Below are 27,467 nucleotides of genomic sequence, written 5' to 3' on the forward strand. Positions count from 1 at the left end.
TTATGAGTTTTGAATTTCAGCAAAACAATCAAATCAAATACAAAGCTTAGTGGAATTCTCTTGCATCTATTCCACCAAAGCTCTTCCATGCTTTTAATCGACCGAAAATAACTGATACTTGTCTTAGGCTTCTAGTGATTCAAGTAGTGCAACATTACTGCTTCTCAACTCTTTCTATTTGGTGGGTTCAACCACGTTCGACATAATTGGGTCGATTAAGGTAAACCTTATCATCCTTGGATCCTGATGTGTTGCTCTTGTTGAATTAATATAGATAAATGGTACCCTGTTAGTCGGTGGAACTACTTGGGGGTGCATTTCATAAGAACATTGGCCATCAGGGAATACGACTAGGCGACTATATCTTTTCTCTCCATCTATAACAATGTTTCTAAGATGCCCCTTTTCCTTAACCATAACAGACATCAGATCCATCAGTTTAGCAATTTGTTCCCTAATTTCCTCTTAATTCACGCAACCTTTTCTTGGTTTTCTTCTTGGGCATCTCTTGTTTGTTCCATTTTAGGCAATGGGTTTCCTTCCATGATTCTGGTTTTACACAAACACTAACGGTGGCATTCAATGATTCTTCCAATTCTAATTTGAAAGAGAAACCCACTTAAAAAGCCCAGCCAATCACTACTACTTAAATGCATATTATGAATGTATGCGTGCATGGAATAAATGTGGTTAACATGATGCATGTTATGGAGACAAGTTGAAGCACAAATATTTACAATAAAAACATGTGGAAAAATCTAAAATACCTTAACAAATTTATTTACAAATTAAACTGAATCTATCGTAGAAATGAATGGGATACAAAAGCTATAAAATAACAAGCCTATTGTAAGAACCTTTCATTTTGTGCACTTATTTTGGTGACAAAGGTTCGACATGGCTCTACTCGGATGGATTCTTCCGGTTAATTATAGGTTGTTTGCATTTTATAAAAGCACTTGACTTATCCTTGTTGTTACTAATAAGGATTTTCAATCTTCATCCATTATAAGTTTGCGATTTCAATTTGAGGAAATACATTTCCTTTTATCTACACAAAGGGTTACTCATAAAGACATAAAGTGTATGTATTCCAAAAATATTTCGATAGTCTACGCGAAAAGTTACTCATAAAAACGTAATATTTTTTTACTCCCACTGAATTAAACGAAACTTAATATAAAATTTATGTTATGTAAAATATAAGTGAATAGTGTATAAAAAGGACCTCGCAAACCTTTTACTAATATTAAAACCCGAAAATAAATAATACAACAAAAAATTTAAAACATATAGTAGAAAAAGAAAACATGTACAAAAATATAGATGAATGCATGAGAGAGAACTTTTAAAATATTTGTTTACAAAATTGAAGGGATTATATAATCAAATATTTGAACATCTCATAATTAAGTTTAGGCTCCTCAAAAATATTCCTAATAGAGTCCCCAAGCTATCACAACTAATTTTAAATGAAATTAGTTTAACAAATTTGAGAAAACAAGAAAAATTATAACTTTTAAAATACAAGTTTTTATTAAAAAAAAAATAGGAGTCACGTGCTATTGACTACCTATAAAAGTTGTGATAATATTTGCATGCACCTCATCATGATGTATTTAAGAGTTTAATTGAGATGATGTCACTCATCAATTAAGTTTTAATTCAGTTGTAAAACTATCAAAAAATCATTATTTTATAAACCAACAGATATTATTTTGAAAATACTTTTCATATTTTTATATAAACTGGTTGAGGGGGGTTGACTCCTTCAAGAAAAGTCTTCGAAGTATCGTCTGTCGGGTAGTTGAGTAGACCCTAAACCATCGAATGTATTATCCCAAGCCTAGGATGGTCCAGGTTTTGTCTTTTGACTCCGCGGAGATCCCCGAGGGCTCACAGAGTGGGAGCACCTCAGTTGGTGGAGAGAGAACATACTTGAATGGCGTGTAGATAATTAATCAAGGAAGATGCGTGCACAGGGGATCGAACTACCAACCAAGGCATGAGTAGCCTTAGTAAGGAGACATGGTACCACTCGACCGTGACCCTTCGAGGCTCTTCGTAGAGTCAAGAGACAAAACTCTGATCATCCCGAACCCGAGACAATACATTCAATTGTCGAGGGCCTAGTCGAATACCCAGTGAATAACTCATCGAAGACTTCTCCCGAAAGAGTTGACCCCCCTCAATAAAACTCTATAATAACACATGCACATTTCGAGATTTGACTTAAGACATTATAATTTTCATTATCTTTACTTTACTATTTCAATAAATTTTATATTTGATTTTTTTATAAATTTATTACATATTTTTTTTCTCTCGATTTGCTATATAATCTATCTATTATTTATAACAATTTATATATATGAATATGTACCATGATGGACACAATTTAAAGTTCAAATCGGCTAAAAAGAGTTTACCTATAAAGAGTTTACCTATTAAGTGAAAATATTTCAAGTTTGGGGAATAAACAAAACTTAATTTAATTAAAAAAATCAAATTTCGAGTTATTCAAATTATTCAAGTCAACTCGAATAAGTAATTCGAGTTTCGAATTTGAATCAAGTTAAATTTTACTATTCAAATAACTCGAATAATTCGAATAATAAATTGATGTAAATACCCTTTTGGTCTCTATCAAATTTGAAAATGAGCAAATTGGTCTCTCTCTCAACAAAAATTACAAAATAATTCAAAATAAATTTCAAAAATTCAAAATAATTTTTAAAATTCAAAACATTTATAAAAAAATTCAAAATTTATATTTTTAAAAAAATGATAAAAATTTCAAAAACATCTAAAATTTATATAAAGAAAGTTAAAATTAAAAATTTTCTAGAATAATAATTTTAGGGACTTAAGTTAATTAATGATTCAAGTTTATCATACTAAAGTATTTACTATTATTTTGCTTTAAAAAAGTTTTCAAATATATATGGTTTCAAATTTATGTGCTCCAGCATGAAACTAATTAAACTGTAACAAGATTTTAATTTGACATGTTTAATTTTTTTAATTTAACTCGAACAATTTCACTCGATTTGACTTGGCTCGAATTTCATTTCACTCAACTTGATTCAAAAAAAAATTTAAATTGAGTTAGGATAATAAAATAGAACTCATCAACTCAAAATTTTTCACTTGATTCGACTTGATTCGATCGAACACTCACCCCTACTCTTAAATTGGCTAGCTACTAGATGTATTCATGGGTCAAGCTAACTGCTCAAATGCCCGAAGGTTTATTCAAAATTTTAGAAGATTTGGACAAAAATATTAAGTTTGAAAAATGAGATTGGATAAAAGAATTAAATCAGTTTGAAATATGAGTCGAGCTAGGCTCTGACCTTAAATGTCCTAGCCTATTTTCAAAATTTGTAATATATTATATTATGTTATTTTTATATAATACATAATTTATAACGCATAAAAATTAAATCTATAGTAATATATAATGAGTAACTATTTGATGCACTGATGATGAAAATTTTTAAAGCAAAAGCGAGATTAAGATTTTGTCACATGTCCTATTTTTTATTTTTTATATACAACTTAATGACACATGACAAAATCTTAATCCCTCGCGACGTCCCCGAGTCGTTTTTAGCTACGAATAATAATCCGAAAATATAAAATATCAAATTTTATATCAAATCACATTCAATTACAAAGTCACACATATTTTACAATTTATTCAATTTAGTCCCTAAAACCGGGACTAGCATAATTTTCAATGTAGACCTTTGAATTAAAATCTAATTTCGCATTTACTCATTAGGGACCTCCTACTTTTTATTTCTATTGAAATTCCATGAAAAATTTTCATTTTATTCAATTTGGCCCCTAATGTACAAATCTATCAATTAAGCTTTACAATTTAGTCCTTTTTTTAAACTAAGCTTAATTCCTATCAATTTCACACTTAAATCTTCAAGAAATCAACAATGGAAACTTTCTAAAACTTTAACAGTTTTACAAATTGGTACATGGACTAGCTAAATCAAGCTCCCATTACCTCAAATATATAAAAATTATAAGAAAATGACCTAATTTCACTTACCTATATATGGTTGAATGTGATAAGGAAAAGTTTGAAGTTTTGCTAATTGTTGGCTATGGAGGACGGCACAAATGAAAAAAATGGCGAACATCCACTAACTTTTCTTATTTATAGTTTAATTTAATTAAGTTTTAATTTTAATAATTCTTTATTAATTTAATTAATGAAACTTAACATCATCATCCACTATCTCCTTGTTAAAATGGTCTAATAACCACTTTGCCTCTTTCGATTAATTACTATTTAAGTCCTTAAGCTATATTCTAATTGAAAATCTATAGCGATATTTGAACTTTTATGATTTATTCTCTGAGCCACAATTAATCACTAATTCAGCTAAATTAGTTACCCAAAACTAAATTCATCAATACACTACTCTATAAATATTCTTATTTAATATTTACAGATTTGATTTACGAAAACGGGATCTCGCAATCGCATTTATTGGTACCACTAAAAACCGGGTCATTACATTAACTTTTTAATTTCCTTTATTTTCCTTTTTTAAGAATTAATTTTTATTTTTTTAGTAGGGAAAATTTCAAGGATTTAGAGGGAATTAACTAGGCTTTTTATAGGGCAAAACTTGAGCTTTTACATGAAATTGAGTTACAAGTGAAAAACTTGAGTTTTATTTCAACAGTTTAATAACCTAATTCCCTGTATAAACCTAGTTTTTTTTTAAATAAATATAATTTTAAAAAAGAAAATGAGTGACCAAAATGAAAACTTATAAAAGTTGAGTGACTAAAATAAGTATATGTAATGGCAAATTAACGCCGGATGACTAAAATGATAAAAATATGTAACAACAATGCCTAAATTACAATCTTTTTATTTTTAGTGTCCAAAATAAAAACTTATAAAAATTGAGTGACCAATTATATAATTTACCTTGTATTAAATACATAAATTAAAATAATCTAAGGAAAAAAACACAGTAGAAAAACTATAGCATGGTTTCCTGCCCCTGTTGTTACGTACTATGTTTCACATGTAACCATGTGATTCACTATAATTCATTTAACTTAGTAAAACTTCATAAAATAATATTTAGTCCTTAAATTTAGTAATTATTTTATTTTAACCTTAAAATTATTTAAGGTCACATTTTGGAACATAACATTTTTTTTTCGATGTCTAAACTTAGATTCTATTAAGATACGATGATATGCGAAATTAACAAATTTTAATAATTTAAAAATTATATTTTTAGATTTTATATAAAATTTTAAGCACTTTCAGATAATAATGTAGCACAATTTCAAAATATTATATAGATATGATCATGGGCTGGGTCGAGTCGATGTAAAATTGTAAGTTCTTTATTTTAGGCCTTGGCCTGACTCGAAAAATTAACCTAAAATTCTGTCCAAACCCGATTTAGATTAAAAATGTTAAACTTGAACCCGATTAGGCCCTCCCGTATTAAATTTTTATATAAAAACAAAATTAAAAAATATAATACATCAAATATACTAAAAATATTAAAGTAAATGTTTCCTAACAAATTGAAAATACATTAAAAAAGTCTTTATACTTAAATAACACTAATATAGTTGCAACTTAGTAAACAAATGTCTCTAAAATAGTAGCAAATTAACAATAAAACATGAGTGATAAAATATCCAAACAATAATATGGCGTTATGCCTCGTATTTTTCAGCTTTTCTTCTCCCAATTAAACTCTATTTTCAGTTTCCCACCTAAACTCTGATTAGTGTAGGTTATTTTAATATTAATTTTCCACTTAAGAAAGTTTAGACTGGTTTGAGCAAAAAAAATCTTACCTGAAGCTTAGCATGTTTAAAAAAATGGGTCTTATTTTTTGTGTAAGCCCATTTTTTAAGCATATACTTTTACTCAAATCTTTTTACTTTTCGAGTAGATCTTCGGGTCTGGATAGATGACCCGGCCATATTATCACACTTAAAAAAAACAAAATTTAGAGACTAAATAAAAAAAATCACCAAAATTTTGGATTAAGGTGAAAAAAAAATTAAAGACTAAATTAAAAAAAATGAAGTTTAATAACTAAAGGTTGATTTATCCCAAATTCAATGTCATTTGTCATTACGAGGGTCATCATCTCCAAGTTGAAGTAAGAAAAACACAAAATCAACCACTAAAATACACTGATGTTGCTATTAAAGAAAAATACACTAATGTCGGTAAAATAATTGATACGATAAATGAAATATGACTTTAGTTTTAATAATAAATTTGAGATATTAAAGGTAGGAGTGAAATCATTTTAATCCAAATTTTAATATAATATTAGATTTTATTACATTTATAATTATAATAATGTGGTAGTTAAAAAGAAAATATTTTTATGTTATAATTGAACTGCTAATAAATTCATTTTTAATATTATTAAATATATCTTCTATCCAGTTTTAATTCTTTTATTTATAGATATATAAAAAATATTAATTATAATTTAAAATAAAATATATTTTTATAATTTTATAACTGAGTTGGTCACCCAAGTCAAGGGTGATATCAATTCACAAACTCAATAAAATGTTTAAATATAAATATAATTGAATCGGTGATGTGTTAAAGGTCATTAAAATATTTAAATATAAGTATTAGATTAGATATAAATAGATATTACGAAAAAGTATTTTAAAATAGATAAATTAAAATAATTTAAGAATAAAAAATACAAAATTATAGCAGGCTTCTTGTCCCTACTGTGAAAGCGGGCTTTTTCAGAAATAACCCATATAAATTAATATATTTATAAAAAGGACTCACTTGTAAAATTATGTACGAAAATGACCTATTTTGATAGGTGAATTTCCGTGTTGTCGTTGTTATTGGTGGCACTACCCTTTATAATGAGCCAATCCTTGGCTAGTTTTAAAAAAAAAAAAAATTTGGGTGTCGCCATTGCTATTTGTGGCACCAGATTGGAGTGTCGTTATATAAAACGTTCAGGGACTTGATAAAGCAATTACCTTTTTAGATTTGATGAAAAAATGAGTTACGTCACGTCACGTTGTACCCAATTAAATGCTTTTAATTTTTTTATCTATTTGAATGCTAGTATGTTATCTTTTAAAATTAAATTTAAATAACTCTTACAAAATATAAGAATAATAAAAATAAACTATTTTCATTTTTTTTATTTTTCTAAAAAAATAAATTTAAAATTTTTATAAAATTTTTATTTTTTTCCTCTTATTTTTTACCTGAAGAAAATTTTTGAGAGATATATTTGAGTAATTTAAATAAAAATTTTATATATTTTTTAAATTTATTATTTTTCCAAAAATAAAAAATAAAAATGGGTTATTTTTATTTTTCTTATATATTTTAAGTACTATTTAAATTTAATTTTAAAAGGAGACAAATTTAATATGTAAATAAATTAAAAGTTTAAATGTATTTAATTGGGTACAATAGCAAGTGGCATCACCTTTTGTTCATCCAATCTAAAAGGGTAATTATTTCATCAGGTCCTCAAATATTTTACATAATCACACTTTAATCTTGTACTGTCAATGACAACGAAGACACCCAAAAAAAAAACCTTTTTTTTTTAAAAACCAATCAATAATGGACCCATGAAAAATGATGTCGTCAATAGTAATTGCAGCGCCTAAATTGACTGTTCAAAACGGGTTATTTATGCCCGTCCACTTGAAGCCATGTGATTGACTTTTAATTCAACCAGTCAATCTGTGCGATCCAAAGCATAGAATATAGTGATTCAGAATCCTCATCAAGTGAGAAAATTGTAGTCATTTCTGATTCTATAAATCATCTCCTAAAACAGAAAATCAACAGACTAAAATACATACAGACAATATTTTGTCCCCTTCTTTCTTCTGTTCTGTTCTGTTCTGCTCCGGTCCGTCTGATTTGTTAGTGTATTCTATCTGTCCACGTTTCCAGTCTCAAACTAGAAAATGGCCACCCACTCAGTTTTCAATCCAAACCCAGTTTCCACCTTTACTTCGTCCACCATTTCCACTAAAGGTAACCATTTATTTAATCTCTATACTACAAACCCCATGATTTTTACTGCAATTTTCTTTTTACTGTGAAGCTATGAGGGGGAATGAATGATCCTTCATGTTCTTTCTTTTTGTTTCTGAATTTTCCTTATGAGCTACAATTAATGCCGTGTCTTAATTTTTGCTGAGAAAATTAAGGTTAAAGGAAAATGTATCTTTGTTTGGGGGAGTGGTTTAATCAAGTGCTCTGATTGAAGGCCTATTTGGGGGTAATTTGCTGTGTTTGCTTGTACTTAGTGAACCTTGGGAGGATTTCAATTTGAGTTTATAACTTGTTCGATCCGAATCCGATCCGATTTGATTAAATAGAGTAAAAGAAAAAAATCCATACCATTCAATCTGAAAATGAACTATGAATTTGAACCCAAAATGATACGAAGTTTTGTGCCTGAATAACTTGGGTCTTAACCCAATTTTAAATGATTCGTGTCTGAAATGACTGAAAATCTAAAGCAAACAAAATGTTTACAGTGACCCAACCCTAACTTGATCCCATCTGTCCAATTGATTCCTCTTTACTTTTCAAGCTTTGTCACTGAAAGCTACTTGGGTTTGTACTTGAATTTAGGGTTGTATTAAAGATGGTATAGAGATATCCTCATCCTATGGTTTTCTATGTTATTGGAAGAAACTTTTAGTGTCATATCTTATACTCATGTTCCATGTGTTCTACACTTAAAAAGAGAAATTAAATGTTTGCTTGGTTGGGTAGGAAAGTGGAAAGAAAACATATTTTGAGTGTCTTTAATAGGGAAGAAGAGTGAGAGAAAAGAGAGAAAGAGAAAACGAGAGATATGTGTATGTTAGTTCAAATTATGCATTTTTCAACTCTATTCAACAATGGATGGAAAGAAAACTACTTTTTCTTTTCATTTTTCTTATCATTCCTACCAAGTGTCAGAGCAATGTAGGAAATATCAAAGGCAAAAATAGAAGCCCAGACATTTGAAGTTTAATAATCATATCATGAAAACTGTGTAGAACTACAACAAATGAAGCACTCTCAACTGCTAGGAACCACCTAAAATTGGAATACACCCTACGTAATGGTGGCAAACCGGTAAGTACGGGTCATGCCGTTTTTGACTATTTCGGGTTTGTGGCTATCGTGGTTTGATTATTTTCGAGTTTGAGCCAGTTTAGATTTTAGATAGTTAGATCGTTTGTAGATTTATGTAAATGTAACCATTTTGGTTGTTTAAAGTTCAAGTTTTCGATTTTGAAATTTATTGGTTTTTTTAAAGCAGATTTTCGTGTTTGGTTTCATTTTAGCACCTCTATTGCAAATCTTTGAACTTCACATATATCTCTTATACCGAATTCGAGTTACAAGTTTGATTGTTGATTGCAAAGTTCCTTATATTTAATCCTTGTATATAGTATCTTATCTATTAGGGAAGTAACATTCAATTCTTTGTAGTGTTCTTTTATTGCTTCGATCTTATGCTTTTCGACTACTTTTACACCTCTAGGAGACAAGCAATGGCCTGGATATCTTATGCTTAATGGAGAACAAATGCATGTAAGGCTTTCCAACGGTTATAGAGCAAGAGCAAGATCAGTTATAAATGTCAATTCTACAGCAATCGAAATTCCTCATCAATGGTACAATCTGGTTGCAGATCTAGCTATAAAGCCTCCGCCTCCATTGCATCCCAAAACATTTGAACCGGTTAAACCAGAAGATTTGTCTCCTTTATTTGCCGATGAATTAATTAAGCAAGAGGTTACCGATGAAAGGTTCATAGATATTCCAGAAGAAGTTATTGACGTATACAGACTTTGGCGCCCGACCCCTTTAATCAGGTCAGCTGTTATCTGAACTGAAGTCTTTGTTTTTCAAAGATATTGTTGATGTTTCGGAATTATAATGTCTTTATTTTAACTTAGAGCCAAGAGGTTGGAGAAGCTTCTTGATACACCTGCTCGGATTTATTACAAGTACGAAGGTGTCAGCCCTGCCGGATCGCATAAGCCGAACACTGCAGTTCCGCAAGTTTACTACAATGCACAGCAAGGGGTCAAGAATGTCGTGACTGAAACTGGTGCTGGCCAATGGGGTAGTTCATTGGCCTTTGCCTGCAGCTTGTTCGGTCTTGGCTGTGAAGTAAGAATAAGTTCTTCGGTCGAATTATTGTTTCGAATTCTTCATGCTGTAAGCTATGGACTTTTTTCATTTGAAAATTTTTTGCAGGTGTGGCAAGTTCGTGCTTCTTATGATCAGAAACCATATCGGAAATTGATGATGCAAACATGGGGTGCAAAGGTTCATCCTTCTCCATCTGACATTACCCACGCAGGTCGTAAAATACTTCAAATGGATCCTTCTAGCCCCGGAAGTTTAGGGATAGCTATTTCAGAAGCTGTAGAGATTGCCGCTGCAAATGATGATACCAAGTATTGCCTGGGGAGTGTTCTAAATCATGTTTTGCTACATCAAACCGTGATAGGAGAGGAGTGTATTCGACAAATGGAGGCCATCGGTGAAACCCCGGACTTAATCATCGGGTGTACCGGCGGTGGCTCGAATTTCGCAGGACTTAGTTTCCCATTTATCAGAGAAAAGCTCAAGGGAAAAATCAACCCTGTTATACGAGCAGTCGAACCTGCGGCTTGTCCTTCATTAACAAAAGGTGTCTATGCATACGATTTTGGTGATACTGCTGGGATGACTCCATTGATGAAGATGCATACACTGGGGCATGATTTCATTCCGGATCCAATTCATGCCGGTATTGTTATTGATTATTAGCATCTGAGATCTTTAATTGATTGATCCGTGTAATTCTTTCATTATTGATGCATTTTTCATCCTATAGGTGGCTTACGTTACCATGGTATGGCACCTTTGATTTCGCACGTCCATGAATTAGGCTTCATGGAAGCAATTTCGATCCCGCAAACTGAGTGCTTTCAGGGTGAGTTCATTCATCCGGATTTGAAAACCAGCAACAGACATCTTAATCGATACGATTATTAACTTCTGAATTCCAATCAAATATATGAAGCTAAGAGGTATGAGTTTTCTTTGCAGGCGCAATACGATTCGCGCGATCTGAAGGGATAATTCCAGCTCCCGAGCCAACTCATGCTATTGCAGCTACCATTCGGGAAGCTGTTCGCTGCAGAGAGAGTGGGGAATCAAAGGTGATATTGATGGCAATGTGTGGGCATGGCCACTTTGATCTGGCTTCTTATGAGAAGTATTTGCAGGGAAGTTTAGTTGATTTATCATTTGAAGAGGAGAAAATTAAAGAATCATTGGCCAAAGTTCCTCAAGTGCAGGCATAGGTTAAAGATTCATTTATTTTGTTGTGAGATTTAAAATAATTTCTGAAAAATAAGCTACCTCTACTTTCATAAAATGTGAAAATTTAAATAAAAGTAAAATAAATTATCTTTTGGATATTTGAATTCCTTAAATATATAATTTTAATGAATAAAGTTTATTTTAGAAAATTTGCATAATTACCCATAAAATAATGGAATTTGCAGATTCTAGTGATAGCTTTGAGAAGTGATTGTATGAAACTATAATTCTATGTCATCTATATCATTTTCCAATAAGAGAATAACAAGTAAGATTGAAAATGCTGAAAACCAAGAGGAAAAATTTGATTTGTCATTCTCCTATTAGAAAGAGATATGGATGATGTAGAATCACAGTTTCAAACAATTCCTTCTCAAAACTGAAAATTAGAAAGAAAAATTTGATTTGTTATTCTCTTATTGGAAAGAGATATGAATGCCGTAGAATCACAGTTTCATATAATCCTATTTTTTTGAAGTAATGTTAGTGGATGTTTATCATATTCAAATATAAATCTTATTTCATAATAAAAAATGTAAAAAATAGAATGTCAGTAAAGATAATATATCGCAAAGAAAAAAGAAAGAAAATAAAGAACATACAGATTTTTACGTGGAAATCTTTTCGGGAAAAAAATTAAGGGCAGAGGAGAAGAAAATTCACTATGTCGAATTCGAATGATTACAAGAGGAGTAAGCTATGATTATTTATAGGCTTGTAAAACTATATTCTAATAGGAGTGTAATAGGATTGAAACACCTTATTTTAATCATAATCAATATCAAATAGATGGAGTTTAATAAGGTTTAAAAAATCTTATTCTAAAATAAAATAAAAGAAGTGTAGTTCTATATAAATTTTACTTTTATTTTATTTTACCACTATATTGTATTTAAATAAGGATTTGGGTCACTTAATTCTAACAATCTCCACTTTGACACGAATTCTCAATGAACAAATTCTTCAAGTTTTTCGTCGCGAACTCTCAACGAACAAATTCTCCACCTCTTCCATAAAACCCCTTAAGGGTTTAACTTCAACAACCCAATCCAAACCCAAGTATCCAACCCAACCCAACCCAATTACCCAACCCAACCCAATCATAAAAATTACAAATAATTTAATAAATAAAAATAAAATTTCAATTAACCGAAAAATCAAAAAATAATTAATTGACCCCCGACCGAAAAAATTCGGTTAACCGACCGATTAACCGAATTCGGTTGGTTAACCAAACTTTTTCGGCTTTACCCGAATTTTGCACGCCCCTAATCACCAGTAATAGTAGAATCCTGCAGAACATTAACTTGACAGTTTTTTTCTACCCTTTCATTACAACGACGGAACCTTTGGAAATATTTAAAACCCCACTTTCAGTTGTATATTTGTACCCTTTTGAATCAAGAGTACTCAACGAAATTAAATTTCTCTTCAATTCTAAAACATGTCGCACGTCACTAAGTGTTCTGACAACTCCGTCAAACATTTTAACTTTAATCGTTCCAACACCTGCAATTTTACACGAAACATTATTTCCCATCAAAACAATACCTTTAGACATTATTTTGTAAGTTGTAAACCAATCCCGATTGGAACTCATGTGGAAGGTGCAGCCCGAATCAAGGATTCACTCCTCTCTCACTTTAGAATTGTTGATAGAAGTGACTAGAAGTTCACCATCACTGTAGTTTTCTACAACATCAGCTTCACCAGATTTTTCTGGTTATTTTCCCTTTTGATTCGCAGCCTCCTTTTAATCTTATTCTGCAGCTTATAGCACTCAAATTTAATGTGCCCTTTTTTCTTGCAAAAGTTACAAGTTTTACCTCTATTTGAAGATTTTGATCTACCTTTAGATTTACCGTGAGGGTTCCATTCATGTGTCTTTCCACGATTATCATCAACATTTCGATCTTGTCTCCCACGAATAATGAGACCATCTCCCTGAGAGTCAGGTTTAACCATAAGATGTTTTATCTTATCATACGAGGTTAAAGAATCATAAACCTCATCAATTGTGAGAGACTCGCGGCTATATAAAATCTTGTCTCTAAAGGTTGAATAAGACGGGGGCAACGAACAAAATAGAATCAACTCTAGATCTTCCTTATCATATTGAACCTCTATGGCCTCCAAGTTTGAGAGAATTTCTTTAAACATTGTTAAGTGTTTGTACATAGACGCACATTCCTCCAAATGATGAGCATAAAGACGCTGCTTCATATGCAACTTGCTGGTTAGAGTTTTCGACATACATATTTGTTCCAGCCCAGGGATTTAAATAGCGGACCGATATCAGAATAGCGGCCGTTATATAGCGGTAGTGGCGCCGTCTGAAACCGCTATTGCTAAAAATAGCGGTATGAAGCGGAGTCACACCAATAGCGGTGGATCGCGGCCGCAATTTAACGGGTAACGGCCAATTGCGGGAATAACGGGCCGCTATTCCCGTTATTTTCCGTTACATTGGTTAAAGCAGCATCAGATTGAAGGATGAGATGAAGGTTGGGGATTCCGTTCAGGTACAATAGAGAAAAGAATTAGCTTAGGTTCACAGCCCACCTCTTCTTTTGAGCAAGAGTGAGTAGTAGCTAAGATCTTGAGGTTTTCAGCGTGCTTGCTGTCCATGGTTGGGTCGATTCTGCGGGGGCCAGTGGAATTGTACAACCGGCGCGAAACAACCGGGCAATGGGATATGCCGATTGTATGACCACCTGAAAAACAAATGAGAGACTTTGAACATCCGAGAAGCCTGAGAACATTTCCCCAAAGGAAAAGTGAAGCAAGGATGAAGATGATGAGCCATGAAGCGACAGTGATGAAGTTGAACTGATATACTTGTAGGCTGAAGCAATATCCATGTTGCTGTTGAAACCAGAACAACTGTTGCACACTTGCACTCACTTTCTTTCTCCTGAAATATTTTTGAAAGAAAGTAGTTTGGGGGTGTATTTCCTCTGTGTTTTCAAGTAATGAAACGTTGAATTTGTTGATAAAAAAATTTAAGTGAAGAACAAAGAGGAGTTTGTTTGATTTACACGTGCACAAGTGTAAAGAACAACGTGGAAGCCATGCAATAGTCGGTAAAATTGGAGAACTAAGTGGTCAAGTTAAGCCCTTGGTTACTGAAGAGAGTAAGGAGAGTAGTGAAGTTGTGGAAAAGGCTTGGAATGTTTTACAATAAATTGTGCGAATTTTAAAAAAATTCACGACCGCGACACCCGCGATGACCGCAATAGCATCCGTTATGTCCGCAACCGCGATAAACGTAACGCGACCGAAAACGCGACCGCGACCGTTATTTAAATCCCTGTTCCAGCCTCTTCCATAATGTAGCGGCGGTCTTCTCCTTCATCACATCCTGCAAAATTTCGTTAGACAAATGCAGATATAATTGTGTTAACGCCTTTCTATCATTACGTTTTTTCTCTTCATCCGTTAATGTCGAAGGCATCTTATCTATCCCTAGCAGGTAGGGGTGTTCATTCGGTTAACCGACCTGAAATAACATTAACCGAATTAACCGACCTTTCAAAATCTTTAAACGTTAACCGAACCGAAATTTTTTTCAAAAAAATTAACCGAACCGAAATTTTATCGGTTAATTCGGTCGGTTAACCGAATTAACCGAAAATTATATGTTTTTTAATTTTTGGTTAAAAATTAATCAAATTAACCGAATTACCCAAATTAACCGAATTACCCGAATTAACCGAATTACCCGAATTAACCAAATTGAATCACTACATAATTAAATTATTTTTAGACTTTTAGACTTTAGTTTTAGTCTTAGTTTTAAAATTTTATTTTTATTTATTAAATTATTTATAATTTAATTTTATGATTGGGTTGGGTAATTGAGTTGGGTTAAATACTTGGTTTTAGATTGGGTTTAGATGAATAGTGGGCCTATTTATATATTATAATTTTATTTATTAATTTTTTCGGTTAACCGAAAAAATTCGGTTAACCAACCGATTTTGAACCGAATTAACCGTTAACCGAAAAATCAAAAAATAATTAACCGACCCCCGACCGAAAAAATTCGGTTAACCGACCGATTAACCGAATTCGGTCGGTTAACCGAATTTTTTCGGTTTTACCCGAATTTTGCACACCCCTACTAGCAGGGCATCCTCCAGATCCATCTGTACAAGAATTGCTTGCATCTTAATCTGTCACAACGCAAATTTAGTGTTGTGATCTAATAGCAGAATTTCATACTTCAAACACGCCATTACCGTGATCGAGATGAACAACCCGGAAGCTCAGATACCAATTTGTAAAAAATAGAATGTTGGTAATGACAATATATCGAAAAGAAAAGAAAAAGAAAAATAAAGAACACACAGATTTTTACGTGGAAACCCTTTCGGGGGAAAAACCACGGACAGAGGAGATGAAAATTCACTATGTCGAATTCGAATGATTACAAGAGGAGTAAACTATATCTATTTATAGGCTTGTAAAATCATATTCTAATATGAGTGTAGTAAGATTGAAACACCTTATTCTAATCAATATAAATAGATGGCGTTTAATAAGGTTTAAAAAACCTTATTCTAAAATAAAATAAAAGAAATGTAGTTCTATATGAATTTTACTTTTATTTTATTTTACCACTGTATTTTATTTAAATAATAATTCGAGTCACTTAATTCTAACAAAAATAAAATATGTCTATTATTTGTGAATACTTTAGAATGATTTATTTTTTTAATTAAAAAATTACTTAAAAATTTTAAAATTAAACATATAAATATTTATTCACTTATAAGAAATACTTAGTTAATGTTATATACATTCAAAACACTGTTTTTAGTTCTCTTCAATATTTTTCGTTACATATTTTTTTCAACATCTTTTGCTTTGGGCTCTACCCTTGACCACAGCCTTGTTGCTCAGCATCAACATCTTCGCCCAAACCTCGACCTCTGTCACAAGGTTATAGATTTCTTCTTCCTCTGGCTTGGTCTACTCTGTCAGCTTTGTCTTGCACAGCCATGTTCTTCCTCTGATGTTGTGAAAGTAGACGTTGAATGTGACGTACATGAGTCTGCTCGGGCGGATTTGGTTTACCATTGGCTGTAAATCATTTCATATAAATTGCGGATGCTGCAAAATATTCATCCTCCATCAATGTGGCCTCTCATCTATGTTGAAGACAATTTGTCCAATGTGCAACGTGCTTGACATGTTTAATAGTCTAATTACGCTCCGACCTCGTATGCAAATTCATCAAATAGTATTTATTTATGATGTTTCGATCTATAGGATTTTTTGAATATCCTAAATTGTCGTAAAATCCAATCAAATCGCTCAATTCAAGAGAAGCATATAAGGGGTGCTCACAAGTTAAAACCATGATTGTGCATGCGAGCTTCCATCGATACTATGACGTAAATCTCCATCTTCTAGTATGGCATCCAAACAAACCGAAAAAAAAGAGAGCATAATGACTTATTTGATCTTTTAACTTTACAAAAAATAATAATAATAATTTTAACCCTTTAATTAATTTTCACATTTTTTAGTCCTTAAACTTGTGTATTTTGTTAGATTATCCCAGAATGGATAAAAAAATTAACTTTTTTTTAACTTTGCTGATGTGTCATGCACGTAGATGACACATCAACATTTATTTAATTTTTAAAATTTTAAAAATTCAAAAAAATATAAAAATATTTTTAAAAATTAAAAATCATTTAAATTATTAAAAATATAAAATATAAAAAATATATTTTTAATATTTGTAAATTTAAAAAAATTAATTAATTGCTAACATGTTATCTACATGGCAATCCATGCGTATACCACGACAATAAAGTTAACAAACGGTAATTTTTTCATCGTAATTTGACACAAAAAAAAAAGCATTATGTAACTCCCATGTTAGTTCAAGTTTACATCATTAAATTAAGTCATGCATTAAGTAACTCATTTGTTCATTTAGTTTGCATCTTAAACCATGCATTTAAGCATTTTAGTTGTTAAATATGTTTTAGTTTGGTTATATAAGTATGTTATTTAATTTGGCAACTTTTTAATGCATAAATTAAAGTGTTTTTATATTCATTTTAAATAAGGTGATTTAAGTTACATGTTCAATTAATTCGTGTGCTTGAGTGTTATTAAATATGTTGTTTTTACGAGTGTTTTAAGTTATTGTTTAATGCTTAATTATCTATTTTTGCAGGTAACTTTTCGCATGATTAAAGACTCTTCAAGTTGGACAGTTTCAAAGCTTTTAAAAGAACATTATGGAGGCTGTTTAATGGACCAAAGGAGACTCTTCAAGTCTGATCAGTTTTGGAGTCTTTAACATTCATTATGATGTCATTTTAAGATAATGTTACACAAGTTTTTATAATTCGATTTCAAGGGAGTTGAAGGGACATCAATTAAGCACATTAAAAGCACATTTAGTCTTCATTAAGGAATAGAACCATGCCTTTTCATCTACACCAGAATCAAGTGAAGGGACATGACCATTGGCTTCCCTACATGAGTTTAAAACGAAATTAAAGCTTGTAATAACCTTAGTTAATTGCTGAAGATGAAAGGTCTCACATAGGCATTCGAATAGTCACAATACTGCTTGTAAATTTCGTTTTAAGTCATTCATGTAAAAAAACTTTTGCTTGAAATTAAATTTGATTATGTGAGAATATTTCTCTCTTGAGTTCTTAAGACCAAACAAACTAAACTTATCAAGGCTTCTTGCTTTGTGGCGTTCTTCTTTCTTTTCTATACATTCGGTTCTTGTTTCTTTCATAAACAACGGGTCGGGGTCTGTTTGAATTTAATTCTAGTTTCCAATTGTTTGTCGTATAGAAAACGGGTCACGTTCTATAGCGTTAGTTCTTTTCTCGTACAAGTTGTTGAATCAAGGATTCCTATCTTATATTTTTTAGTAACAAGTACCTGTTTAGAAACGGTCGGGCAACCGAGTGACTTGTAACTCTAAATCGATTACGAGCTCACATCACTTATTGAGAATCAAATTATTGTTTAATTCATATATGTTAAAATTATAATAAAATATTGAAAATTTTTATTTTATAAGGTTTAATACCATAAGTTGATATATTGGTGATAAAGTTTTTTAATTTTAAATGGAGTTAATAATCTGTGACGTGCGTTATTTATTTTTAAAATATTAATTTAAAATATGTGACAATAATTTACCAAATAATTATTATGATTAGTATAAATAATTTGAGCATGCCACAATTTTAAATAGATGGGCAAAGTCTCTTTCTAGCTAAATGCCTTTACTGTTTCCCGAAACCCCCGTCTCTCCTTCCCAAATGAAGCTACATGCAATGGAGGTTTCTCCTGGTAGAATTTTCAGCCAAAAATTCTCTTGGTAGAATCCTAAATTTTTATGTATAAATAATAGAAAATATAAAAAATTAAAACTAAAACACATAAATGTGTGTTATATCTCTACCCGATTTGGACACTTGACATCATGAGAAGCTACCTAAAATCACTCATGGATGGCCCTCCGTCGCTCATCACCCAGTTGGTCATTAGGTGAATCGCCACCCGAATAGACCACTCGCTATATTGCCACCCGCTTGAGGATCATTGTGGCATAACAACCTTATATTACCTCAATAAGGAGAATGTCTGAGCAGTACAACAATTGACGACAATCAATGTGTAATCAGCTTGCCACTTGGCCAACCACAAGGACATGGCTTCTCCTCTCTACCTCCTTACACTTTTCTAGCTCTCCTGTTGATTAAGTGAATCAACATCTTTTGCACTACCATCGTTTCTATTTTATTTCCTCTCTTATTGATACCTAGTATCAATAATATGAATACTTAACAATATTAGAAAAAATTATACATCCCCGATATAAGATTCTACTTCTTAAACCTTAAATAAAAATTAAATTTCAAAAAAAAAAGACTACATTCTCCTAAGAAAATAATTTCCAAATTTGAGAGGCACGAAGTGGAATCTAGAATGGGTGAAAGTTGAACAAGCCAACAACTGTAAAGTTTTCTCCTCTCTTACCAACTATGCCCAATCAAGCAATGAATATTTTAATCCAATTTAATTGGGTGCCCTTTTGTATACAATAAGCTTGTGGTTAAAGGGTTCTTTTCACCATTTTCATAAAAAAAAAAGACTAATAAATCAAAATTAAAGAATTAAAGAATAACGAAACCAAATTATTCCTTGCCTTCATTACGATTACATTACCTGCAACCTTTAATTTACTGTTTTTTTGCAAATAAGTCCTCACAAGTTAATTCATATACAGACTTACAGACTTATTGAGAATCGAGTTATTGTTTAATTCATATATGTTAAAATTATAATAAAAAATTGAAGAAATTTAATACCATATTTTAAGTTGATATATTGGTGGAGTTTTTTTTAATTTTAAACGGAATTAAAAATATGTGACGTCGTATTAATTTAAAGTAAGTGATAATAGTTTACCAAATAATTATTATTATGATTAGTATAAATAATTTGAGCATGCCACAAATTTAAATAGATGGGCAAAGTCTCTTTCTAGCTAAATGCCTTGACTGTTTCCCAAAACTCCCATCTCCTTCCCAAATGAAGCTACATGCAATGGAGGCTTCTAGTAGAAACCATTTTCAGCCAAAATTTGTCCTTATTATAATCTTTGTCACCTTAGTTGTTCTCACAATAATCCCTGTACTTTACCCTTTGATAGGGTATCCTTTATACGTCTCAAAAGCCTCATCTTCCAGGCCCTTGCCCACCACCGCATACGAGTCTCAACAACCCGAACCCCTGCCTTCGATAAAGATATCCGAAGGAGAGGACTGTGACATATTCTTGGGGGAATGGGTGCCGAACCACGCCGCGCCGTACTACACCAACACGACGTGCTGGGCCATACACGAGCACCAGAACTGCATGAAATATGGAAGGCCTGACACTGAGTTCATGAAATGGAAATGGAAACCTGATGGGTGTGAGCTACCTGTGCTGAACCCAGCTCAGTTCCTGGAGATCGTTAGGGGCAAATCTTTGGCCTTTGTTGGTGACTCACTTGGTAGAAACCAAATGCAGTCCTTGATATGCCTCCTTTCAAGAGTAAGCCACTTAATTCTCTACTTTTCCATCTATCTTCATGCAATCCGTTCTTATTTTATGCCGATATTATGGATTTATATTTAATATACTAAAAATAAAAACTCTTAATATTTTTTTTTTAAAAAACACTAATAATGTGACATGATTTTAGTATACACTATCAATGCATGATTTTAAAATGGAGAAAAATTGCTAAAACTGATTAATATGTCTTGTTGAAATTCTAGTGATTAATGTTGATTTTAGAGCTGAAACTTTTCTATTTTAACAGTAAATCTGTGAAATAATTGTAAGTGGTCCCTCAACATTTTTGTCCAATCAATTTTAGTTAGTAGCAACGTTAGTTTACCTAAGCCACATTAAGTAAATCAAAGATTAGGTAAAATTATGGGGTGGGAAATATGTGGAATCTTTTAGGAACATAGTTGTTCAATTATTAGTTGGCATAGTTAAAAGCATCAATTTTTTTTTATGTAAAAGATATGATTTTGATTATGAGTGGATCACTTCACAGTTAAATTATAAAAATTATCTGCTTATGATATGTGGGCGACAATAACTTGTTCCGATCAATGACACGGACACATGAATTGTACTAAAATAATATATTTTTCTAAAACCATTGTAGATAAAGTCGAGTTCTCTAACATTAACAAGCTACTAACAAAAGCATAAATGCCAAAAGCTAAAAGCCAACAACTTAGAGAATTTATATGTTTTCAAGCCTTCTTTTTGTTAATTCATTTATTAATATCATATTTGGGTAATAATGCACGAAAATAAAAGCATATGGTAGAACCTCATATGATGGCTTGATGGTCAAAGGTATTCATCGCCCTAGATGTGGCCTGGATTTGAGTTACACTAATCGTGTTGATTGGCGAATTGAAAGGTAAGCAGTGATAATTCGAAAGATTCCCCGGGGAGAATAAAGATGTCTTCTACGTTACCCATAATATATGTTCAAACTTTACCCTATTATTATAATTCAAAAAAAAAGCATATGACATCAAATGATGGTTTAGCCTATTTTTAAAGTTAACCTTAATTTTGATTCTAAAAACAAAACTTAATTATGTTTTTTACTATTTTGGAAATGCTTGGTTGTAAATCGAAAATATTCAGATAATTTTTTTTGACAAATTATAGCCACTGAATTGAAGAATTCCCAAACATAAATCATCACTCTTTTGGCCATGTAAATATGATGTTCTTATCTTTGGAAGAAAAAATTTTAAAAAAATTGCCTGTCTTTGTCTCTAATAATTATTAAGATGTTTGGCAGCTATCTAGATGGACATTCCAACTAATACCCCAGGAATCTCTCTGCAATTAATTATTATAACGAGGAATTTATCACTATATTTTCATTTAATTTTGATTTTTTTTTAAGAAAAATTTTAAATAATTTGAAGTTTAGTAAAAACTATTCCTTCAAACATCTCACTGAGTTGGTGAGCATTATTTTCTATTTATTTTATTAAACTTTTCTTTTTCGTATTTTTTATTTTATAAAATTATATATATTAGATAAAAAAATTCCATCTTTAAAGGAAACTAATGAAAATTTGTTTTATTTAATATGATATTTATATGGGATTTTAAAAAAAAAATTCATGAATACGCCAAATTGATATTCAATAATATCACTATAAAACGATTCCATAATGGACCACCAAGTAATAGAATATTTTTTCAACAAAGAAAATTAAAAGTTTTAATATTTATAAAAATAAAAATTTTAAAAATTAATGTTAATTAGTTTTTTATAGTAAAAATAATTATTACAGGCGGCGTATTCCATATAAGTTTGCTCATAGATTTTAGTTTAGTTTGTTTTGTCGCTAAAACATTGAATCGCATTATTTTGGTCTTATATTCTTTTCTATTCCATAATGTTTTGCTTTGATCCACACCAATAGATTGCTTTTCTTTTTTAATATTTATATATTTATTTTGATGTAGTACAACTTGAATCATCTTGTTCTTCATCGCTATTCTCATTGCTTACTAGATTTTATTAAGATTTTCTTTTTTAGAATTTTGAATTGATTCTTATTTCAGATCGAATATCCCGTAGATGTTTCGTATACATCGGACGAGAGATTTAAACGATGGAAATACATATCTTATAATTTCACCCTTGCTTACTTTTCATCAACATATTTGGTGAAATCAAAAGAAAGAGATAACAACGGTCCGACGCACACCGGCCTTTTCAATCTCTACCTCGATGAGTTCGATGAACAATGGACAACCCAAATCGAAGGATTCGACTACGTAATCATCAACGGCGGCCATTGGTTTTATCGTCCATCGGTTTTCTATGAAAATCATCAAATTGTTGGGTGTCACTATTGCCTAATTGATAATGTTAAGGACTTGACAAAATTCTACGGGTTCCGAAAAGCATTAAGGACTGCTTTTAGAGCTATTAATAGCTTGGAAAACTTTAAAGGTGTAACGTTTTTAAGAACTTTTGCACCGCCGCACTTTGAGAATGGATTGTGGAACGATGGCGGGAATTGCGTAAGAACGAAACCATTCCGAAGCAAAGAGATAGCATTGGATGGGGACAATTTGGAGTTTTACATGGTTCAAATAGAGGAATTCAAACGTGCTCAAAAAGAAGGGAGAAAGAAGGGAAAGAAATATCGGTTAATGGATATGACGCATGCGTCGCTATTGAGACCGGATGGTCATCCGAGCAGATATGGGCATTGGCCTAATGAAAACGTGACATTGTACAACGATTGTGTGCATTGGTGCTTGCCTGGTCCGATTGATAATTGGAATGATTTCTTGCTTCAAATGTTGAAGATGGAAGGAATAAGATCACATCAAGAGAGGCTTGTTTCAGGTGGAAAAAGAATGAGATTTAAGTAAAGAATCTAAGTTTTTATTTATTATTATTATTATTTATTTATTTCTAATTCGTCTTTTATTAGTTCTTCTTTTGTTAATTGTACTTTTATATCTATCCATAATTAATGCAAGTTCCGATTGAATTTGAGTGAGAAATAATAAAAATTTTCAAGGATGTTGTTAGATGTGGGATGAGCCAAAATCGATTTGATTCGAAAAGTTTGATAAAAAATTTAATTTTTGAATTAAATAGTTCGAGTTATTTAAGTTAATCAATTTATTCAGATCAACTCGAATAAAAAATAAGTTAATCAAGTTATTCGGATCAACTCGAATAAAAAATTAAATTTTTTGGTTTAACTCGAATATGGATTACACAAATCGAATTATCCGAAAATCCGAATAAGAAAAGGTAAAACTAAGTTATTTTGATCAATGTTTACCTTTTCTAAAGTTAAAAGTCAAAACCATTAAGTCAAAAGATAAAATTGCGTCGTTTTGATAAATGTTTACTCATTAAGTTAAAAGGCAAAACCATTATATTGTTTATATGTAGTTAAATAATCTCGTACTTCATCTACTAGTTATATAATCAGTCCATGTAAACGCAGTATTGAGTATAAATAATAGGATTTGTTAACTCAACTCGACTTGACTCAATCGAATACTCACCCCTAATTAAAAGTAATAAAATGTACTTAAAGCATATAACAACAATCTGAAGCAAGTAAAAACATTAGCCACCCTAACTAAAAAATAAAACTACAATTCCTTTAAAATTAGAAATATTATAAATTAGTAATATTAAATTTAAAATTTTTTAGTTGCCTTTTGCATGCACATGTATCTGAACTTGAAATTTAATTTTTTTCTTAACAATCTCAGTATAGGTTTTAATTATATATATGTATGTGTGTGCTCTTTTTAACACAATATCTAGAGTTATTCATAATTACTCTCCAACCTATAAATAGGAGGATAATGCGTTTTAACACATTCGAACTCATATTCTTCTACATTGACAACAACATTCATAACGATCAAACTAAAATTTAATCAAGAACTAAACAAAATATGGATGAATGAAATAAAAGGCGTGTACATATAGACCACATCCCATGCGAAAATCTATCACCTTTCTTATCAGCATTCATTGGCCATCCTTATCCAATTTTTTTTTAATTATAGAGGAATAAAAATGTTAACAAGCTTTGCCATAATTTCCAAAGATACTCTCTATATTACCCCTTTATTAACACCCTAGGATTTTTTTTTATATATTATAGGTACCAAAAAGTCTCTTAATTATTTTTCAACAAATTATAGTCCATATGATCTTCACATTTATTTCTTCTTTTTCACTTGTATTTTTTTATAAATTAACTAAAATAATTGGGGTTTTTTTTGTTCACGATGAATGAAAAGAATAAAAAACTTTTATAGAAAAAAACAAAAAACAAAAAAACAAAAAGATATTTAGGTGGTATATGAAGACTATGGCCTACTAAAGAAATGTTGATTGGCATTAAGGCTTACCCAAAAGAAAAAATGGTTGCTTGATATATATATCTGAGCTGCACTTCAAAAATAATTCAAGAAAAGAAGAAGAAGAAGAAGAAGAAGAAGAAGAAGAATATGGGGTTGTTTAAGTATCAATTTGGATATAAAGTTTGCAAGGATTTGGTGGGTCAAGAGTTTCTTCATCAAAGGTTAATTGGATATGATTTGTTCAAAATCATGAATTATTATTTCATTTGTATTCCTCTAAATTACATTATCTTTTGATATAAAAGAAGTATGGGGCTACCTTTTATATATATATAATTAATAAATTAAATAAAGATGATTCTCTCGTATTTTTTACTCTCTAATAAAGAAGATATTTTACTATTTAACAATTTACATCAATCTTCTCAAAATATAAATTCACGCACCACATTTTTGTTTTATATATGAGGTTGAATTTTATGACAATATTCTAATCATATAATATAATATTTAGAATTATCTATAACCCCTCCCGACTCATAAATAAGAGGATAATGTTAATAATGTCAATATGAATCGAGTTAAGACTTAGTAGAAATTTGTTTTAGTAAGATACTATCATAGATTTCTTTTATAAAGGTAAAGAATAAGGGTTGCGTCTTCTTTATGGATGGTGGTTCACTTGACAGCTATGGACATCTCTTTCTTCTTACTATAAAGATCAACAAATGTGATCTAAGAATAAATAATAAATTTTTGTAATAATTTCTTTCTTAATTTAGTTTTTATTTATGATGTAAATGGTTTGTTGAATATATTTCTAAGAAGTTCATGAATTTAAGAAATTAGAATGAATGTTGGTTTAAATTCAAGTCGAATCATTAGTGTGATGAATTCGATTTATATAATTAAAGCATAATTTGTTGATATTGTTTTGATAAGAACAAAAAGGTAAGAAAAGAAGAGCATAGGGGAGTCGTTTCATTGTGATAAAGAACTTAATTATCATTCATGATGATGATTTGACAAATTCGTGTTTAAATCACGATCACCAATCAGTTGGTGAAAACCCACTGTTCATCCATATTCTCATTCAAGTTTCCTCCTACTTTTTTCCTTCAGGCTTCCCCCACACTATGAACTTCCAGCTCATTCAATTCTTCACAATGGAAAAAACTCTCGACAAAACAGTTTCCATTAAAGCTTTCCTTCTAACCCTTTCACTCATCTTCATCAGTTCAATCCCTCTAAGCCTTTTGAAAACTTCCCATTCACGATTCTCATTGCCATTGCCATTCCCATTTCCCAGTAGCTCAGAGAAAAAATGTGATGTTTTTACTGGGAAATGGGTGCCTTATCCACAAGGTCCTTATTACAGTAACGAAACGTGTCGGCTGATCGTCGACCAACAAAACTGCATCAAGTTTGGGAGACCAGACACAGAGTTCATGAAATGGAGGTGGAAACCACATGATTGTGAGCTGCCCCTGTTTGATGCTGCTCAGTTCTTGGAGATTGTCAGAGGGAAATCAATGGCTTTTGTTGGTGATTCTGTTGGAAGGAACCAAATGGAATCACTAGTGTGCCTCTTAGCTCATGTAAGTTGGACCGGTTCGACCTCTGGTTCGAGTTTTTTATTCTTACATAACTGAACTGTGCAACATGTGAATCTTTCAGGAAGCATATCCATTGGATATATCTCGCAACTCTTCAGCAGATGTAAACTATTTCAAGCGTTGGTTCTATGCTGATTACAATTTCACCTTAGCTGCATTTTGGTCACCGTTCTTGGTTAAATCCGGAGGTGCACACATTAATGGACATTCCATCAATGGCCTCATTAGTCTTTACCTCGATGAACCCGACGAAGCATGGACGAACGAGATCGAGAAATTCGATTACGTTATCATATCGGTCGGACAATGGTTCTTCCGACCGCTGCTGTTCTACGAGGCCGGTCGGCTTCTTGGATGTCATATATGTAATCAAAACAATATTACAAGTGTTTCCAAGTACTATGCATACAAAATGGCATTCAGAACAGCATTCAGAACTCTTTTGAGCCTTAAAAACTACACCGGGATGACATTTTTACGGACGTTTTTGGCGTCGCATTTCGAGAACGGAGATTGGGATAAGGGAGGGAACTGTCCTAGAACAAAGCCATTTACAAGCAATGAAATGAAGTTACAAGAGTTCAATAAGGAGTTTTACTGGGTTCAAGTTGAGGAATTGAGAGAAGCAGAGGAAAAAGGGAAGAAAATTGGGTTAACATTTGAGTTGATGAACACAACTGAAATCATGTGGATGAGACCAGATGGACATCCAAATGGTTATGGACATTCCATGATTAAGAATGCCAGTGTGTATGATTGTGTTCATTGGTGTTTGCCTGGCCCCATTGATACATTGAATGAGTTTTTGCTTTATTTGATGAAGAAGGATGTCCTCCTACAGTTGAAAGCAAAGTTGATGAGAAATGCCTGATCAAATTTACATTCAATATTATTATTCAAATATATATATATAAAAGATTTGTGGATTTGAGATTATGTTTGAAATCATATCTGTAAAAGTTTATTGATTCATGTTACTCATTATTCTGCACCAACTC

At 31.4% G+C, this 27,467-nt stretch overlaps 3 protein-coding genes across 4 annotated transcripts; all 3 read left to right on the top strand.

Moving 5' to 3' along the window:
- Window positions 1-7,715: 7,715 nt before the first annotated feature.
- LOC107912895 (tryptophan synthase beta chain 2) lies at window positions 7,716-11,505 on the top strand. Of its 2 annotated transcripts, none has more exons than XM_016841264.2 (6): window positions 7,716-8,059; window positions 9,570-9,903; window positions 9,988-10,204; window positions 10,292-10,829; window positions 10,917-11,015; window positions 11,132-11,505. In XM_016841264.2, exons 1-6 carry the CDS (start codon window positions 7,990-7,992, stop codon window positions 11,386-11,388), a joined length of 1,515 nt encoding a protein of 504 aa, XP_016696753.1. In that variant the 5' UTR covers window positions 7,716-7,989; the 3' UTR covers window positions 11,389-11,505. The 2 variants fall into 2 exon arrangements, with proteins under 2 accessions (XP_016696753.1, XP_040962330.1); XM_041106396.1 differs by lacking the exon at window positions 7,716-8,059 and adding an exon at window positions 8,145-9,157.
- An 8,318-nt stretch (window positions 11,506-19,823) lies between these two features.
- LOC107912894 (protein trichome birefringence-like 19) lies at window positions 19,824-23,508 on the top strand. The gene is made up of 2 exons (XM_016841263.2): window positions 19,824-20,500; window positions 22,565-23,508. The coding sequence occupies exons 1-2, from the start codon at window positions 19,994-19,996 to the stop codon at window positions 23,384-23,386; spliced, it is 1,329 nt and encodes a 442-aa protein (XP_016696752.1). The 5' UTR covers window positions 19,824-19,993; the 3' UTR covers window positions 23,387-23,508.
- A 1,452-nt stretch (window positions 23,509-24,960) lies between these two features.
- LOC107912893 (protein trichome birefringence-like 19) lies at window positions 24,961-27,405 on the top strand. The gene is made up of 2 exons (XM_016841262.2): window positions 24,961-26,451; window positions 26,531-27,405. Exons 1-2 carry the CDS (start codon window positions 25,990-25,992, stop codon window positions 27,338-27,340), a joined length of 1,272 nt encoding a protein of 423 aa, XP_016696751.2. The 5' UTR covers window positions 24,961-25,989; the 3' UTR covers window positions 27,341-27,405.
- The last annotated feature ends 62 nt before the right edge of the window (window positions 27,406-27,467 follow it).

This window comes from Gossypium hirsutum, chromosome D11 (genome assembly GCF_007990345.1).
Source record: "Gossypium hirsutum isolate 1008001.06 chromosome D11, Gossypium_hirsutum_v2.1, whole genome shotgun sequence".
NCBI lineage: Eukaryota > Viridiplantae > Streptophyta > Magnoliopsida > Malvales > Malvaceae > Gossypium > Gossypium hirsutum.

Excerpts from the sequence above, each read along its gene's own strand:
- LOC107912895 (XM_016841264.2), top strand. The coding sequence starts at position 7,990 with ATGGCCACCCACTCAGTTTTCAATCCAAACCCAGTTTCCACCTTTACT. Across the intron at positions 9,904-9,987 it reads CGCCCGACCCCTTTAATCAG|AGCCAAGAGGTTGGAGAAGC; the intron begins GTCAGCTGTTAT and ends ATTTTAACTTAG. Across the intron at positions 11,016-11,131 it reads GCAAACTGAGTGCTTTCAGG|GCGCAATACGATTCGCGCGA; the intron begins GTGAGTTCATTC and ends TTTTCTTTGCAG.
- LOC107912894 (XM_016841263.2), top strand. The coding sequence starts at position 19,994 with ATGAAGCTACATGCAATGGAGGCTTCTAGTAGAAACCATTTTCAGCCA. Across the intron at positions 20,501-22,564 it reads TGATATGCCTCCTTTCAAGA|ATCGAATATCCCGTAGATGT; the intron begins GTAAGCCACTTA and ends TTCTTATTTCAG.
- LOC107912893 (XM_016841262.2), top strand. The coding sequence starts at position 25,990 with ATGAACTTCCAGCTCATTCAATTCTTCACAATGGAAAAAACTCTCGAC. Across the intron at positions 26,452-26,530 it reads TAGTGTGCCTCTTAGCTCAT|GAAGCATATCCATTGGATAT; the intron begins GTAAGTTGGACC and ends TGAATCTTTCAG.